Source organism: Hoplias malabaricus, chromosome Y (assembly GCF_029633855.1).
Source record: "Hoplias malabaricus isolate fHopMal1 chromosome Y, fHopMal1.hap1, whole genome shotgun sequence".
NCBI lineage: Eukaryota > Metazoa > Chordata > Actinopteri > Characiformes > Erythrinidae > Hoplias > Hoplias malabaricus.
The window spans coordinates 78,191,311-78,208,309 of NC_089820.1; the positions used below are offsets into that span (position 1 = coordinate 78,191,311).

A 16,999-nucleotide genomic window follows, 5' to 3' on the forward strand; every position below is an offset into this window, starting at 1 on the left:
GCATTCCATGTATTTTATGTTATTTATATTTCTTTTTTTTTCATTATTGTTTTTTATCTAAATGTGTCCTCAAATTTGTTTATTGTTAAGAAGTTCTGCATTCTACATTAATTGTCTAAGTAATATGTCTTCTGTTCTTTTCTCTCAGAACCTGAATCAGAATCCTCGGACATTGCTGCCCAAGTTCTTCGGTCTGTACTGTATCCAGTCGGGAGGGAAGAATATTCGGATTCTGGTAATGAATAATATTCTGCCTCGTGTTGTCCGCATGCACCTGAAATTTGACCTGAAGGGCTCCACCTACAAGCGCCGGGCATCTAAGAAAGAGCGTGAGAAGACCAAGCCCACCTTTAAAGACCTGGACTTCCTGCAGGACGTGCCTGACGGACTGCTGCTCGACACGGACACTTACAACGCCCTGGTCAAGACGCTGCAGAGAGATTGCCTGGTTAGTGTGCTCGTGTGTTACTGTCCGATACCCAAAGTATATAGCATGTTGTCAGGGGCCTTTAAATGACTTTTTTGTGTGTGTCTTGTGTCTAAATAGGTATTGGAAAGCTTTAAGATCATGGACTACAGCTTGTTGCTGGGGGTCCATAACCTGGATCAGGCAGAGCGAGAACAGCACACGGAGGGCTGTCAGAGTAGTGATGAGAAGAAGCCCCCCGCTCAGAGAGCACTTTACTCTACAGCCATGGAGTCCATCCAGGGAGGAGCGGCTTGTGGAGACTCCATTGACACTGAGGACACGTGAGTGCGCTCCTACACAGACACACACTCTCATGTGTAAGTGTATTTGAAAAGGGAGAAGAATAAAGCATACACACCCATTAATATGTCCCATATTAATGCGTATTTAAGGGTGTATATCTAATCCTTTTGGGCCGGGGCTCACCCCTTCCTCTCTCTCTCTCTCTCTCTCTCTCTCTCTCTCTCTCTCTCTCTCTCCCTCTCTGTCTCGCTAGAATGGGGGGAATCCCAGCTGTCAGTGGGAAAGGAGAGAGACTTTTGCTCTTTATCGGTATCATAGACATCCTACAGTCCTACAGGTAGAGTACCCCTCATTTACTAATCTGTCAGAATATTCATGATAACAAAGGCGTGTTGACATTTTAGATTAATCCTATGAAAGTATGAATTATATACATTTGGAATTAATTGAACAAGTACATGGCATTTTTGTATGTAAATATAAAGCCTGTAAATATGTGGTTAAAATACAGTACAATCCCTAATTAATCTAGACCGCCAATGATACTAAATAAAACTGTATTTGATATTGTATAATAAAACATATCATAGCTCATAATTAGTCTCAGCTATCATCTAGATAGCCCTGAAATCCATGACACCAGTGTGTGTATATAATTCTATCCAGGCTGCAGGTTTTCCCTTGTGCGTATATGACCTAATCTAGCCTGAGTGGGTTTGGCGTTGGTAAGCTGCCCTGTGGTGTTTGGAGTTATGTCATGTGTAAGAGGCACTCTTACATAATCTGTGAAAGAAAGCTTCAAGTGAGAAATCACACCACCCCATCCTGACTCTGCATTTCTGTGTGGCTCAGTGAGCTCAGTGCACTTGTGTCTGTTTTTCTTTCAGACTCATTAAGAAGCTGGAGCACACATGGAAGGCACTGGTTCACGATGGCGTAAGTGTGAAAAGAAAAAGCCCATTTTGAGGCCAAAACATCCGCAATGCCACACACTGCTATACACTGTTAAATGCCCTGATGGCTCTAATTCCAGAACATTTTGAACAACCACATGCTTCGGTGAATTTTTATGTACTGTGTAGGAATCCAGCACTGTCCGAGGTATTGCACTTAAAGCAGTTTTAAGCTTTATAGTACTGTATCAGGCCTAGCATCAGGGGGTCACCATTTTGGGCACTGAACTGCTTGGCATTCGCCATGCACAACTAAATCTGCTACATTTGAATACATGGTTCTGTAGCGGTGTGGGGCCACAAACATGAGTTGATACGTATTTTATGTCTGTATTTAGACAGTGGACCAAAAACAGCATTTCTAACAGCAGGTTAGTGTAAAAAAAGCAGTTAGTGTTTTTCTGCTGCAGATTCATTTAAATTGAGCTCAAAATGAACTGGTACCCTTCGTTATGTATCCGTTAACCAGTCAGCAGATAGCAGATAAAAAATCCTGACCGGATGCTACATACATAAGAGGTACTCTTACATAATCTGTGAAAGTCCTGTCACGATAATCATTTTTGTGGTTGATATACTGTTCCAAAAATGATTGCAATTGCGATTGACATTTCATGCCACTGATATAATGATTATATAACGGTGTAAGTGTGCAATTTCAACTCTTTAAAGAGCAATGAACAATCAACAAAAAATGTGTTATTAAAATTATTCAGACTTTGTAACTTGAACATAACAATGTTTAAATATTCTAAAAAATTACGTAAAACCATTGTTCAAACAAAGCACCATAACGATCCCAGAATAGAGACACCAGAGCAAACCAGAGACCAGAACAAAGAAAGTGGATAAATCACAGGTGTATGTTTAAGTAAATAAACACGCACGTAAATGCAGTGGGTAATATTTAGGAAAATGTGGAAATGTCTATATATTATATGATAATCAATAATGTTACATAATGTAATTGTGCTCCAGTTTTCAGCTAAAGCTGACAAACATTGCTATCACTCAAGTTTAAAAAAAAAATTACAATAACGCAAAGATCAGGCACCAAACTGTGGCTACAAAACAGTATAACAGTTGTTATTCAGATTTGTAGCTGTAATCCTTTACAGTACAGTAGTTACTGTACACTAGATGTCACTGGGTTGGACTCATTGACCACTTCCTGTCAGTCTCCTGTCACAGGGTGAATTACTAAAAGCAGGGCACCATCTGTATGGCACTGTGCCCTGCAGAGTAATCCCACTCTGCTCTCATGTATGTATGAATGAGTTTAAGAAGAGGGATTGTGTGTGTAATGCCGCACTGCAGCGGATGATCAGGAGCATGAGTGGACTTCAGATACAGATCTACTGGCTCTGGTTTCCTTCGAAGCCTGAAGGCCTGGAGATTTAATCACTGTGAGGCCTTATTAGAGGCAGAGTGAGGCCTTCTTTCCATTGCACTGTAACTTCAGACTGATTATGATCAGTAAAATCTGAAATGTCATTTAAACAAATTGAACAGGATGAGACATGGTTACTAACACAGTTCCATAAACCAGAGAGAATATTTCTGAGAATAATGCCAGAATACTGAAAATATTATGAACATGACTCGAATCTGTGCCACTGAGACTCATCTTTTATCTCGTTCCTCTTTTCTTGTCCTCCTTTCTCATCTTCTCTTTTCTAGGACACAGTATCAGTGCACAGGCCAAACTTCTACGCCGACAGATTCTTCAAGTTCATGAGCGCCACAGTGTTCAAGAAAAGCTCCTGTAAGAACCAGAAAACACTGCAATCTCTTGATCTGACATCTCTAAGGACTTTGTGCAACCTAAAATTTCACATTTCTGCCAGGACTGCTTTTATTTGGACAAGAATTTATTGATATCCAAGGACACTCTACAATCAACACTGCTCAGAACACCATTCCATTCAACACTCAATCCACACACACACACACGTTATATGAACACGAGGCAACCAATCAGAACCAAGAATATTACTTACTAAAACTTATATTCATCTTAAAGGGACAGTAATCATAAACATATTCTGTAAATTCAAGACAAACTGGAAAATGACTGGATATAATTTGTTACCAGTTTGGAGCTGTTGTTCCTCTGACCTTGATTCTTTCTCTTTTCAGCTCTGAAGTCCTCCCCCTCAAAGAAAGGTCGCGTAGCCCTGACTGTGGCTAAACACACCGGGCCTGGGGCAGCGTGGTCAGCAAGCCAGCTGCCCTCAGAGAGAGACCAGAACATCTATGACCTGAGAGGAGCTCGCAGCTTCCCTGTGCTGGAGAATGAGGGTCAGTGCGTTTTTCAGCCACACAAATGTATGTTAGAGACAGAATTATGAAACCCACTATTACACTATGGTCAGTGTCTCAGCCTCAAGTAAAAACAAAAACAAATATAGAGTTTGTAGAGTATAATAATTCATATCAATATTGTGACAGTGCTCCAATTAAACACAATGAGTTATTTAACACAAATCATTGAGCCTTGATTAGACTGGTGTTTTACTCTCTCTCACTGTCCTCCATCTCAGGCCTTCAGCCCTGCACCCCTCCCTCATTCGAGGAGGCCACTACTGCCTCCATTGCCACCACACTTTCATCCAACACATCCATATCCATCCCTGAGAGATCTCCTTCTGACACCACAGAGCATCCCAGATACAGGTATTCACACACGCATGCATTTTCCTTCCAAAAGCTCTGCAGCTGATTTGTTAGCACTTGCAAGAAGAACACGTTTCCCTCACTCTTGCATTGTGTTCTCTCTGACCTCTCAGGAGGCAAACCTCAAGTCTGAAAGACAGTGACGGGAGGTAAGTGGATTTCTGGAGTTTTACTGGAGTTCTGGATGAAATTGTCCATTTGTAGTTTCTAGGACTGGTCTAAAATATGTGTGTCTGTGTGTGTGTTTGATGGTCGTTCAGGGTTGTTGATATCCACGAAGAGGACCAGCAGACTATCACAGTCCAGGTGGAAGTGAAGAGAGGGAGAGAGGAAGAGGAGGTGGAGAGAGAAAGTGTGATAGATGGCAAGAAAGACCCTGCATTCTCCATTAGCCCACTTCTTACACAAAGCAGGTAAGTCTCCCATAATTCACTGCCCCTTCTCTCAGTTCCACTAGCCAAATATAACATATGTTCCATTGCATTTATTTTCAAATAACCCTTATACACTTACATAGCCAAAAGTGTCAAGACACATATAAAATGTCTCCTAAAATCAAGTCTTAATATTTGTCCCCAGTATTGTTGCTGCAGTAATACTACTCTTTAAATTAAGAAAGCTTTAAATGAAGTGTTTGAATATTGCTTTGAGGATTTATGGCCTCAAAATGGTTGTCCGTACTGGTCCTTTCTCCCTAGATATCAGTGTAACATTAAAAATAGGTGTTTCTTAAGCCATTGAAATTAAGCAATGTCTGCAGTGGGACATTAGGATCAGGCTTCAGTAGGTGGGATTGAGATGCAAACATATGTTCCTGAGGGCTTTGCTGCAGACTCCACTGCCCAAAGCTTGATCTGCCATCTGCCTGAATTATCTTGGTAAAATCATCTCACCTGCTTGTAACGCACTGGCCTGGGAGATATGTACCCTTTCATTTCCTTAATTTGCATACTAGATACCTCATGTTGCTGTAATTCAGTTCTGCAGAGGCTTTGGTGATGTTTTCTGAGCATCTGTAAAAAATGAGACAAGGAGAACAAGCTAGAAGCGATCTTGATGCCTCCGTCGTATTCTTTGCCCTAGGTAAAAGAGTAGAAAACAATACATTTGTGCTACATTGGTGGTCTGTATCTGAATGTTTATTGCAGCGAGGCTGAAATCCGTGAGACCGAGATACTGGATGACATCGTACCAGAAACTCCACCCCCTACACACACAGCATCTGTCCAACAGTCTGCATCGCCACTGACAACTGTCCCACTGGAGAAGGTTTCTGTGGAAACAGAGGCCCAGGTGGCAGCAGTGGTCCCCAAACCAGAAGCTCCAGATGCTGAAGCCCCCGCCCCTGCACCCTCCAGTACCAGACCCAGTGGGGGCCATACAGAGCCAGGGAGACATCTCTCACAGTCCCACAGCCAGGGCTCTTTGAAGGAGGAGGTGGTGCCTATCAACGATATCTACTTTGTAAGTCGAGTTAAAATCTGAAAAAACATGACATGGTGGTGGTGTGTTAGTGTCTGTTGTGCAGGTATGAGTGGATCAGACACAGCAGTGCTACTAGAGTTTTGAAAGCCCTCCGTGTCACTGCTGGATGGAGAATAGTCCACAAACAATAAACATCCAGCCAACAGCCAAGAAACACATGGAATAGCCTGTAATTGCAACACTACAAAGTGCTCCTGTTTGGTCAGTGGAGCTGAGAGAATACACAGTGAGCATCAAAACATGGAGGTGGTCATAATCTTACACACACACAACACAACAGTTTAGCAGTGAGGCTTTGTGAAGACAGAGATTAATGCTGCATTGCATGCTCCACAGAGAGGGAGTCTGGTGGATGATGTTGTGGAACTGTAAAGGTAAAGCCGTGTGTTCGCATGAATGCATGTATTTCCAATATAAACAAAAACCAAAAGAGAGTGTATGTGACTCTTTCCTGATTCACAACTTGAGCTGAGTGAATCAATGCCGAGCCTGTTCTAGTTCTCTGTTTCTGTCCATCTCCCCCTCTATAGGGCTGCCCTTCTGCGTAGGAGCAGCTTGTAGGGACTCAAATCACACAGAATGCAAGATTTTTATAATGAGAATCATATTTAGGAGTAAAAAACAAAACAAAACAGATGTATTACAGAATTAAACTTATTTGATTCCCATCCGATTCAAATGAGCATGTGCAGTTCTGATTTGCCTTCAGCAGAATACGAAATCAACAGTGTTCAGAATCAAAAGTATTGCAAGTATTTCTTTACCAGCATAATATTAAAAAACGTTTTTTCTGCCAATATTCGTGCAACACTATCAGAGATTATGAAATGGATTGTGTGATTTGACAGAGGAGTACAGAGCATGCTTCTAACACTCATTTCACACAGTACTGTGATGCTGCAGGGATTAGCTCTCCCTCTTTTCACTTATCTCTCTTCCTCTTTTCACTACCTCTCTCATTCTTTCTGTTTCTTTGTTATATTCATTGTTCTCTGCCTCTCCCTCCTCATGTCTCTCTCTCTCTCTCTCTGCCTTTCTGTCTGTGCCTTCTCCCTTACTTACAGTTGTTTTCATTTTTTCCTCTTAGTGTCTCATTTTTCTCATTCTTTTCTCTTTTGTCTCTTGCCTATTGCCTATTTTGTCTATTTCTTTTTCTTCTTCGTCTATCTCGGTTCCTCTCTCACTGTTTCTCGTTCCTTTCCCTTTCTTCTCTGTCCCTCTTTTCATCCCTCTGTTTCTCTTGCTCTCATTTTCCATTTCTATTCTACTACTCTACTTCTGTTGTGGTCTCTTTCCTCTCTTACTCTGCCTCTCTCTGTCTCTGTGTCTATAAGAAAAAGCAGGACATGTGTTGGGTGGTGATTTGCTGTGCTTTTGCTGTTTACAGTGTTTTGCTCCTGTAATTGTGTTGGCACACTCTTCCGATTTGTTTATCACACCTCGGTTCTGCAAAAGTATATGTGTAAATATCTTCAATCAAGGCAGTAAAGCTAAAGCTAGTCCTCCCTCAGGAGAGTAATTATCTCGGAGCCTGTAGCGCTTCCCTTAGAATATTACTCAGCCTATTCCTGAATATTTTTACTTATTTATAGATAATCTTTTTTGGCTTTTATCCTTTTAGCTTCAAGTATTTTTACTCTTTTTTAGTGCACACACTCATACAGCCAGTGGCAGACATCAGCAGATCTATTTACATACATTTTGTCGTATTTTTTTGTCTGATGCAGTCATGATGTTAGTGCTCTTTGAAGTGTCAGAAAAGAAATCATTTACAACTTCTGTCGTTTACAAATAAACAGGATTTTGCTGCTGTGTTGCCTTTAAAACTAACACAACTAAATGATCTCTGTTCTGATTTTGTTAATGACATGCACCTAATTTACAAAGTAGTCAGAGATAAAACATTAGGGCTATGGAATTGATTGCTTCAGCATCGCCATCGCAGTGAGCTTAGACTTGCAGTGTCACATGGAGCACGTGGAAAGTCTGAGCTTTGTACACCATGACGCTTTTGTTTAATGTCAGTAGACCATGTAGAAACAGAAATATCATCATTTAAATTTGACAGAGGCATGTATAAGATGACACAGCGTGGATGGGGCTGGTCTTGCCTTTATCTGCAAATCCCTGTCATTTTTTTGTGTTAATGACAAACCGAAAACAGAATGTGCAGACTCTCTTCTACAGCCTGGGATTGGGAGGGGGGAGTGGAATAAGCACCAAGAAAACAAACGAGAGAGAGAGAGAGAGAGAGAGAGAATACATAAATAAGCTAATGACTCCCTCTTTTGGGTCAGACATCTCTGAACACAATGGTCCACTCTGATTAGTTTTCACTTGTGCCTCAAGAAACTGTGGAGACTGCTGCTGTGGTAGTCAACGAAAGCCACAGTAAGTGTTCATAAAAGGTGCCACCTTCTCAACAAGCTGTACACCCCTTAAAGGAACGCTAGGTAGTATTTTTACTTTAAAATTACATCTTCAAAATCATTGTCATGCTTCACTGAGCTGTAATAAGCTCCAGGGGGCAGCACTGCAGACACTGCACTGTGTAACTTTTGGAGGAGGGTTGGAAATGGCAATTCAGAAATTTAGAATGTGAACAGGGAGCTTTTTTCTCTTTTGAAAATACTACTTAGTGTGGCTTTAATTTTTCATGCACTTTTCCTTAAAATGGCTCAGAACTTACATCGTTCCTGTATTTTGTCTTTGTCCTTGAGGTGCCCTTACGACTTAGAAGTTTATTTTAACTTTTTCTTTTTTATATTTTAATGTTTTATCTACACAGAGCTTGTTGCTAGTTTTTGTGAAAAAGAAAATAGACAAAAAGTACAAATATTTCCAAATCAAAACAAAAAAGAAACTGCTGGTGTTCTCATAATAATGGGCTGATCGCCCCAGGAGCCAGACCACAACATCACTAAAGCTTTCCAGGCTAACTTTGATTGTAAGAATGATAGAGCAAAAGATCTGTGTGTGTTTGTGTGTGTGTGTGTGTGTGCACACGCCCTGTTGTTCAGGCTCACAACTAACCCTTATTTAGCTCTCAGCAGGTTAATCTCCTCTTTTTATTGAGTTAATACATTATTTCAGCACTTCTCTCCTCTTGTTTTTCATCTTCTTGCGTTTGGGAAACATCTGGTTCTTTTATTTTTCATCGTCCCTTGGGAATCCATTTTGTCTTCCTGTCCTTTTATCAAAGTTTTAGTCTGTATCTTTCAACTTCACAATCTATTAATGTCTCTCTCCCGCTCTTCTTTCCTCTTTGTTCAGTCTTTTTTGTTGAAATAACCCACGCCTTTTCTTTTCCACTGACACTCCCTCTCTTCTTTTTCCCAACCACCTGCTGTGTCGATGTGTGTGTGCTGACAGTACGCTGAAGGGAGATACTGGGTGTACTCCCCTGTTTCTCATCGACGCAAACTCAGCTCAAACTATGACATCTCTGTAAGTGAACAGAACCTTGAAGCCCCGGGGAACATAGTGTAAAATGTTACAAGTGTTTCTGATACCACAGTACCGTTTTATACATCCAGCAGCGTTGATCACAGATAGAAATATGATAAAATACTCCTCAGAAACAGGATTGTGGCCTACCGTTTGGAAGGCGATTATTTGACACACAACCCCTTGTCCAATTTGCCTTGTTAGTCTCTGGTTATTTTGGCTGATAATAATTAAGATTATTCAAGTAAGAATCTGTAGTTTGAATCAAAGATCTCAGGGAGGAATAAGCAACATAAACCTTATGTTGGCATCATTCATTTTACATCGAAATAGAGAGAAAGTATGGAAGAGTACAAATGAATAAATAACAATAATAATAATAAATTTACATGTAATTATTTGATGAACTTCTGTTCATATTTTCAACCCAGAATCTATTTAATTAGCAATTAACTAGGAAAAAAATACTGGATTTATGTTCCCTGGGGCTTTAACAAAAAAGGTGTTTGGTGTAGATGCAGCCACAGTAGATAGAGCTCAGTCCCCTTTGTGTAGTCATTGATGATAGAAGGTTAATGAGGATGAGCTAGCACCAGTTTGTGTACCATAGTTTAACCCCTTTTGTGCGTTAGAGTCTGCCATTTTGTTGTAGTGTCCAAAAAAATGGAGGCATGGTGGCGCTGTCACTCCAGGGTGCTGGGTTTGTGGGTTTAAGCCCTGCTCCAAGTGACCGTCTGAGACGAGTTTGGTGTGTTCTCCCTGTGTCTGCGTGGGTTTCCTCCGGGTGACTGTTTGTGAGGAGTGTGGTGTGTTCTCCCCGTGTCTGCGTGGGTTTCCTCCGGGTGACTGTCTGTGAGGAGTGTGGTGTGTTCTCTCTGTGTCTGCGTGGGTTTCCTCCGGGTGACTGTCTGTGAGGAGTGTGGTGTGTTCTCTCTGTGTCTGCGTGGGTTTCCTCCGGATGACTGTCTGTGAGGAGTGTGGTGTGTTCTCCTTGTGTCTGCGTGGGTTTCCTCCGAGTGCTTCGGTTTCCTCCCACGGTCCAAAAACACAGGTTGGTAGGTGGATTGGTGACTCAAAAAAGGTGTGAGTGTGTTTGAGTGTGTGTTGCCTTGTGAAGGACTGGCGCCCCCTCCAGGGTGTGATCTCGCCTTACACCCCGTGATTCCAGGTAGGCTCTGGACTCACCGTGTCCCTGAACTGGATAAGGGTTACAGACAATGAATGAATGTCCAAAAACAAAAGAGACTATCCAGAGCATTCTTGCAGTCCCCTAATTCACCACAATTGTTAGCTGAACCCTTTAGCGGATTTACTGAATGTAATATGACTATTTTTACAATGTAATGAAAGTATACTTCAGGCGGGAATGTAGGGAAGTTCTTGCAGGACACGATGGGTAAAATGATTCTTGCCTCTGATCCAAGCCAAGGAACAGTGAATTCAAGTACTACCTAAACACATACAGTAAGGGTTACAGAATAAATGTTCATTAAAATCACCTCATGCTTTCTCTCTCTCATGCTGTCAGTGCTATTTGGTGTCTGTCTGTGCGTCTCTCTGGCGCCCCCTGCTGTTGTGTTGATGTTGAGACAGCAGCCTAGAGAGGAGCAGAGCTGGGTGTTTTCTCCTCTGCTCTGTAGTATGACACTGAGTCTCAGCCTGAGACAGTAAATGTAGGTTTCGAAAAGCAAACTCTGCCCACTCCACCCTCCTGACAACCCTGTGAGATGCCGCAACTGTGGACTATGAATTCCCGAGCGGGTTTTCTGTGTTTATTCACTCAGTCTTTTATATATGTTCATTTATCATTTATAATTACATTCATCATTCTTTAACTCTTCGAAATCTGGAGTTGTTTTTAAGTTAACTTAGGTATTGACTTGGTTATTTCTGCTCCTCTTTGAACATGGAGAGACCTTTTAAAGACATTTAAAAGTGAATCTAAAATCAGTGGATGTTTGCTGGACTTTAAAAGCAGCTATTAACAGTTAACAGTATTAACAGTTTTTTAGGTTGATATTATAACCAATAATTATTCATTCATTCATTATCTGTAACCCTTATCCAGTTCAGGGTCACGGTGGGTCCAGAGCCTACCTGGAATCATTGGGCGCAAGGCAGGAATACACCCTGGAGGGGGCGCCACTCCTTCACAGGGCAACACACACACTCACTCATACATTCACTCACACCTACGGACACTTTTGAGTCACCAATCCACCTACCAACGTGTGTTTTTGGACTGTGGGAGGAAACCAGAGCCACCCGGAGGTAACCCACGCAGACACAGGGAGAACACACCACAGTCCTCACAGACAGTCACCCGGAGTGGGACTTGAACCCACAACCTCCAGGCCCCGGAGCTGTGTGACTGTAATTAAAGCAGAGTCACACTGAGTTAAAAACTAATTATTTTTGTCAGAGACAATCCTTTTCTTCAGTATTTGCACATTTCTATACTTTTAAATTTTATCTTTTAAGTTCATTACTTTTAGTTCATTTATAATTTTATAAAAGATTACTGCTTTTTCCACATGAATGGTTTCTAGAAGGAAGCTAATTAGTGCAGCCCCGGGTTTGTGTTTGAGAGCGAGGGAGAGAGCGATATAAAGTGAGAGACCGGGTGTTTGAAATGGTTTAGCATCGCATTCCAGTAATAAATTCTGACGCGGAATGAATCTATATCTATTTTCAAGTGTTTATTATGAGAAGGGCTTCTATGCTGTGGTGATTGAGAGTATCTTTCTGTCATTTCACCTGCTGTGTGCGTTATTGAGCGTCGCTGATACTTTAAATTAGTTTTCCCAGAAACTGCACGTCCTCACAGCAGACACAGTTGTGTATTTACAGGCGCCAGTGAATATCCCGAGCACAAAAAGGCGGCAAGTTATCGGTCGTAATATCAGCTAAAATTCCAATATCTTACCAGTAACTAAAAAAAATCCACATATGGGTAAACAATATGTCGATTGCCGATATATCACGCATCACTATATCTGAATGTTTAAAGAATTACAAGTGATAAACTTTTTCACTTGTGAGAAGTGAAATTTCTAAAGTGAACACATGTAGTCCCTCATACATCTAAGGATCTTATGAAGCCTAGTGATTCTCAGTCTAGGTGTACTTCTCTTTTCCGTCCAGCCTCATATTAGTGCCCTGAACGTACTGAAATATTGGTTCATGCGTTCATCTCATTTTATTTAGACCACTGCAACTCCCTCTTAACCATACGCTTCCTTCAGTGTGTTCAGAACTCAGTTAGAGTTAGAGTTCTCTCTTATTCTAAAAGAAATCAGCTCATATCACCTCAGTTCCTCATAAGCACCATAAGCGCCTCATAAGGCGATTGAAGACCCATCCTGCTGTGTATTCAGTTTAAAGTCCTGCTCACACACAAGTCACTGCATGGTCTGGCATTAGCCTTTCTGACCCAAACTCTGGAACACTTTACCACAAAGCCTCTGTCTCTGCTCTTTTATTTCCTTTTTTAAAACTCAACTAAAAACCTACCTCTGCTCTCAGTACGTCTGCACTCCTAAGTGTGATCCCTTGGGTATTAGACAGGTGCTATGCAAATTATTATTATTATAGTGTAAAAGTACACACTGTAGCCATGAAGGCCACAGGCAAGCTAACAGCTCTGATTACTCTCTGTGGCTGCTGGCACACTGCCCTCTCATTGGATATGTTACATTAGCAGAAGCAGCGGGCAGTAGCTGGTGGTGAGAATGACTGGTGGGCAAGGTCACTTTGGGCACCGGGGAGGAGAGGGCACTGTAGGGCAACAAAGTGTAGTCACAAGGCATGACATGCTCTTGTTCAAGCGTTCAGGCCAGAGGCACAATGTTATGTCATATTGCATGTGTGTGTGTGTTTTTGTATGAAATCTAAGGTGTGAATGGGGAATGAAAATGAAGAAATCTCATCAGAGAACTGATATCAAACTGTGATGAGAGCTACTAGCGCAGTTAATAATGTTTTTATTTAGTGATCCTTAGTTGCACTTAGTTGTGTGTGTCAGAACTTAAGTTGTAATGCTGTATATATAATAATATGCCGTAGAGCAGGTGTGTATCTTGTTTTTTCAAGCCTATGCCAGTGTTTATTAACCTCTCTCTTTCTTTTTCTCTCTGTTTGTCTCTCCTCAGTAAACTCTATGCAGTGTGAGAGATGTTGAGGAGTTGCTGTTAGTCCTGAGGTGCTTCATGTTTCATGAGGTGCATCAAGCGCCCTTGCCGGTCCATGAGACCCCCCCTCTGCAGGGACCCTGCTCCAATGAGCATCATGGAAAAAGAGACTATGGAATTTTCCAGAAAAATAAAAAAAAACCCTGCCAGGTCATTGTCCATCTTTTCCAAACTGCCCTTGTCTGTGTGTTCAAACTCAAGCTCAAACAGGCGAGAACTGTCACCGTTGAAGGATTTCCGGGGCATGCATGTGTGACTTTAAAGAATGCATGGTGCAAAATATCCTGAACACACTGCGACTGCGCTTCAATCATTCCAAGGGACCATTTTCTCAGTCACATCTGGCTCCTTCATCTCGTCTAAAGCTAGCGACTTTTTATGTGCTGTTGTTAATCACGCTGCAGATTCATGCTTCACCACAAACTGTCGACTGTATTATTCTGTTTGTCAGTGTACGTTACTGTCAGATCCAAACCTCCATTTTTAAAATTTCTTTTTTATCATTTAAAAAAATTAGCACATGGCACTTTTCATCAAAAATGGAATGGACCAATGGAAATGGCCCCCCAAAAAATCTCTAAATCTCATCACATTACCATCAAATAAAGGTTAAGAAAGTATATACCTCCTCTAGAAAAGTCCCCATTGTGGTAGATATGAGGTTTTGTTATGACAGCAATGATAAATCTGAACCCCTTACCACTGGGTTGTGCATATTGTTCCATGATATTACTGTGCTCTAAGAGTCTCAAACTGCTATTTCACTTTAGTGTTATTTGACATATCAGTGGTTGTGACTCGGCTACTTTCTCCGACTCCCAGCCAGAGCCAGAAGGCTTGACTCTAATGACCTTTCAGGGTTCAATATTTCATTTACAGCATATCAGATATCAACAAAGGGCACTGGTGCAAGTACTGTGTCACAAAACAATCAATACTCCAACACACTACTGTAATGTACATAGTGAGTAAGGGGTGTGTCCTCTTTTAATGTTTCTTTCTTTATGTATTATTTAGGTCAAGTTGTTCCATGTGTGTCATTCTTGTCTTCTACTTTGTTTTCAATTTTAATATTTATATGTTTTACCACATATTTAAGTCAGTCATATTGTACACTGAATCCTGTTGAATGGTTTGTGTTCTTATAGAGATGACACTTAAGTTAAATCATTCGTAAAGAGACATCCTACACTCTTTTTCTTTGGAGTTCAGTTCAGACAGTCATGGTCTTACTGCCATGAAACTATCTATGCTGTGTGTCTGTGTGTATAAATAAACAATGCTGTGGTCAGGGTTATTAAAATGTATTCCTGTCTACAGATAACTCTATCTACAACCGCTCGTTTATTTTTTTTTGTTAAAAAACTGTTAAACCAAATCCTGTTATATTTTTAAAGTTCTGTTACATTCCGTTGAAAGCAAAGATGTAAAATTTCTTATTTATTACCATTTATTATTATTGTTGGATGGAAATATGGAGTCTTTTATATGGTTTGTTTTGTGTTTGTGTTCATGTCGGATGAATCTAATGTCGTGTTCTACTGTGCCATTCAAATTTGTAATGGAGATTACCAGTTACTCAATGCAAATATGTGTCCATTCCTTTTTGATGTTGAATTTGGAGTAGCAGTAAAGTCCATAGCATCATAATACAGTATGTGATTGCCTTATTTGGATAAATCAAATCTAATGGTAAATTTCCCTATGTGGTCATGATAAAGCAACATTTATTTTTTTCCAAGTATTTTTATGGAATAACGTTACAGGTTTATCAGAATTTCTGCATGATTAAATGGTTAAGATGTATATTCATTCAGAGTGGTTGGATGAGACACGCCAGTAGGGAACCAGAATGAAGAGTTTAGTGCCACCAGAATCTGCCTCACAAAATGATTACATTAAATGGTTAGGAATATGTTTAAAACATTGTTTAGTCATGGTTCTTGGATAAGACTTTGTCAAATAGGGATGCATCGTTTCACTGCTGTAAAGCACTGTATAGTGCCCCTTGTAAAGCACTTTGCTAAACATGAAAGAGTGAGTGAGTTACAAGGTTCTTTGCATCTTAACATGTAAATAAAATGGCTATATTTGCAGAAATACCTAGTCCCCCTTTTAGGTACAATATATATATAATTTACATCAAATCACTCTGAATGACTGTCTATATCTCAACGACTACATTATGCAGATGTTTTGAAGAAAATAAAACTGTGGAATTCCACTTCAATAAACAGTTTGTGTTGTAGCTATAATGTACATATGTTTTAAAGGGTATAGTGTAGTATATGTTTAAAACAATAAGGTTTTTATTTTCGACTGCATGTGAAAACAGTACGATTGATTGAGGGCAAAGAGGATCATTCCTGTCCTCTTTTCCCTCTGAGTTTGTCAGGTGCTTTTACTGTATCAAATGTCTGGTGCAAAGCTGTATTGTTTGTGTATACAGTGAAAAAAATCCTCAGTGATCAAAGTGTGTGTGTGTGGGTGTGTGTCAGTGTATGGGTGTGTGTGGGACTGTGTTATGAGTGTGTGTGGGGACATGTATCTTGTTATTTGTTAAGGAAAATGTGCTTTACATTAGACTTTATTTTCAGCTGTCTTCTATCCTGAAAGACATTGCATGTATTCAGTACCAAGAAAGACATTGCTGAAATATTTATCTGTAACCATCTGTGTCCATCTCTTTAAAGGGATACATTGATGGCCCCTGTGTTTGTACAGATAAGTAGATGGTAATGGTGTAAAAAAAAAATTAAGACAAAATAAAATTACTCTTGGAGAAAGTGATTTGTTTTATTTTCATGCATCATTTTGACATACTGTAGTAACCAAACCAAATAAACACTCTGGAGTAGCTTCACATCAGAATATGATCACTTTGCCTAGGCTGAGTGTGAGCTAGAGAAGTGTGAAATCCCCAGCTTTGGGCTGAGGAGGGTATCAGGACCGTGGACTCAAATGTGGAATGAGTTGGAATAGAATGTGATACAGAACTAATCCAACACCAGGAGCCTAGCTGAGCACATTATTTGTATGAATGCAAAACAATCATCAAAATCAAAATCTAGATGAATATAAGCTTTTATTGCAAGAAAGGGGACCAAATTACTCATTACCAGCAGTCTTCAGAAAGAATGCTGAAATTAAACGTAGCTTAGAGTCCTCTGTAGTGTTTATGTCTTATTGTTGTAGCAGAAATTGAGGAAGACATTTTTAAATACCATGAAGCTTACAGAAATAGGAGGATTCAAAAGAGGAGAACTTAGTACCAGGCTTTTATTTATTTATTTATTATTTTAGCAAGGATTTTTAACTCTCTTCAATAACTTTTTTCTTCTCGTCAATAACGATAATGTACTCTACATAAAATCACTCTACGCAGGTGACGTAACATCTTGACTATGCATCAGGTCGGCGCTGATTGGCTCTCCAGTTTCCACGGTCAGTATATTCGAATAATACTTGTCCCTAGCTACCAGAACTAGCGCGAATAAACCATGGAGCGGACAGAGAGTCAAGAGTCAGAAGGTAAA

The 16,999-nt window shown here is 40.4% G+C and overlaps 1 protein-coding gene across 1 annotated transcript in view; it reads left to right on the forward strand.

The window, feature by feature from the left end:
• The window catches only part of LOC136679108 (phosphatidylinositol 4-phosphate 5-kinase type-1 gamma-like), a 48,024-nt gene extending 31,784 nt beyond the window's left edge, over positions 1–16,240 (forward strand). The window contains exons 7-17 of the mRNA XM_066657410.1: positions 149–448; positions 548–750; positions 966–1,049; positions 1,600–1,648; positions 3,346–3,430; positions 3,805–3,966; positions 4,209–4,341; positions 4,455–4,490; positions 4,602–4,754; positions 5,490–5,805; positions 13,425–16,240. Of these exons, the coding sequence (XP_066513507.1) occupies positions 149–448; positions 548–750; positions 966–1,049; positions 1,600–1,648; positions 3,346–3,430; positions 3,805–3,966; positions 4,209–4,341; positions 4,455–4,490; positions 4,602–4,754; positions 5,490–5,805; positions 13,425–13,427 (1,524 nt within the window). The 3' untranslated portion in view covers positions 13,428–16,240. The remainder of the gene's footprint in view (positions 1–148; positions 449–547; positions 751–965; positions 1,050–1,599; positions 1,649–3,345; positions 3,431–3,804; positions 3,967–4,208; positions 4,342–4,454; positions 4,491–4,601; positions 4,755–5,489; positions 5,806–13,424) is intronic.
• The last annotated feature ends 759 nt before the right edge of the window (positions 16,241–16,999 follow it).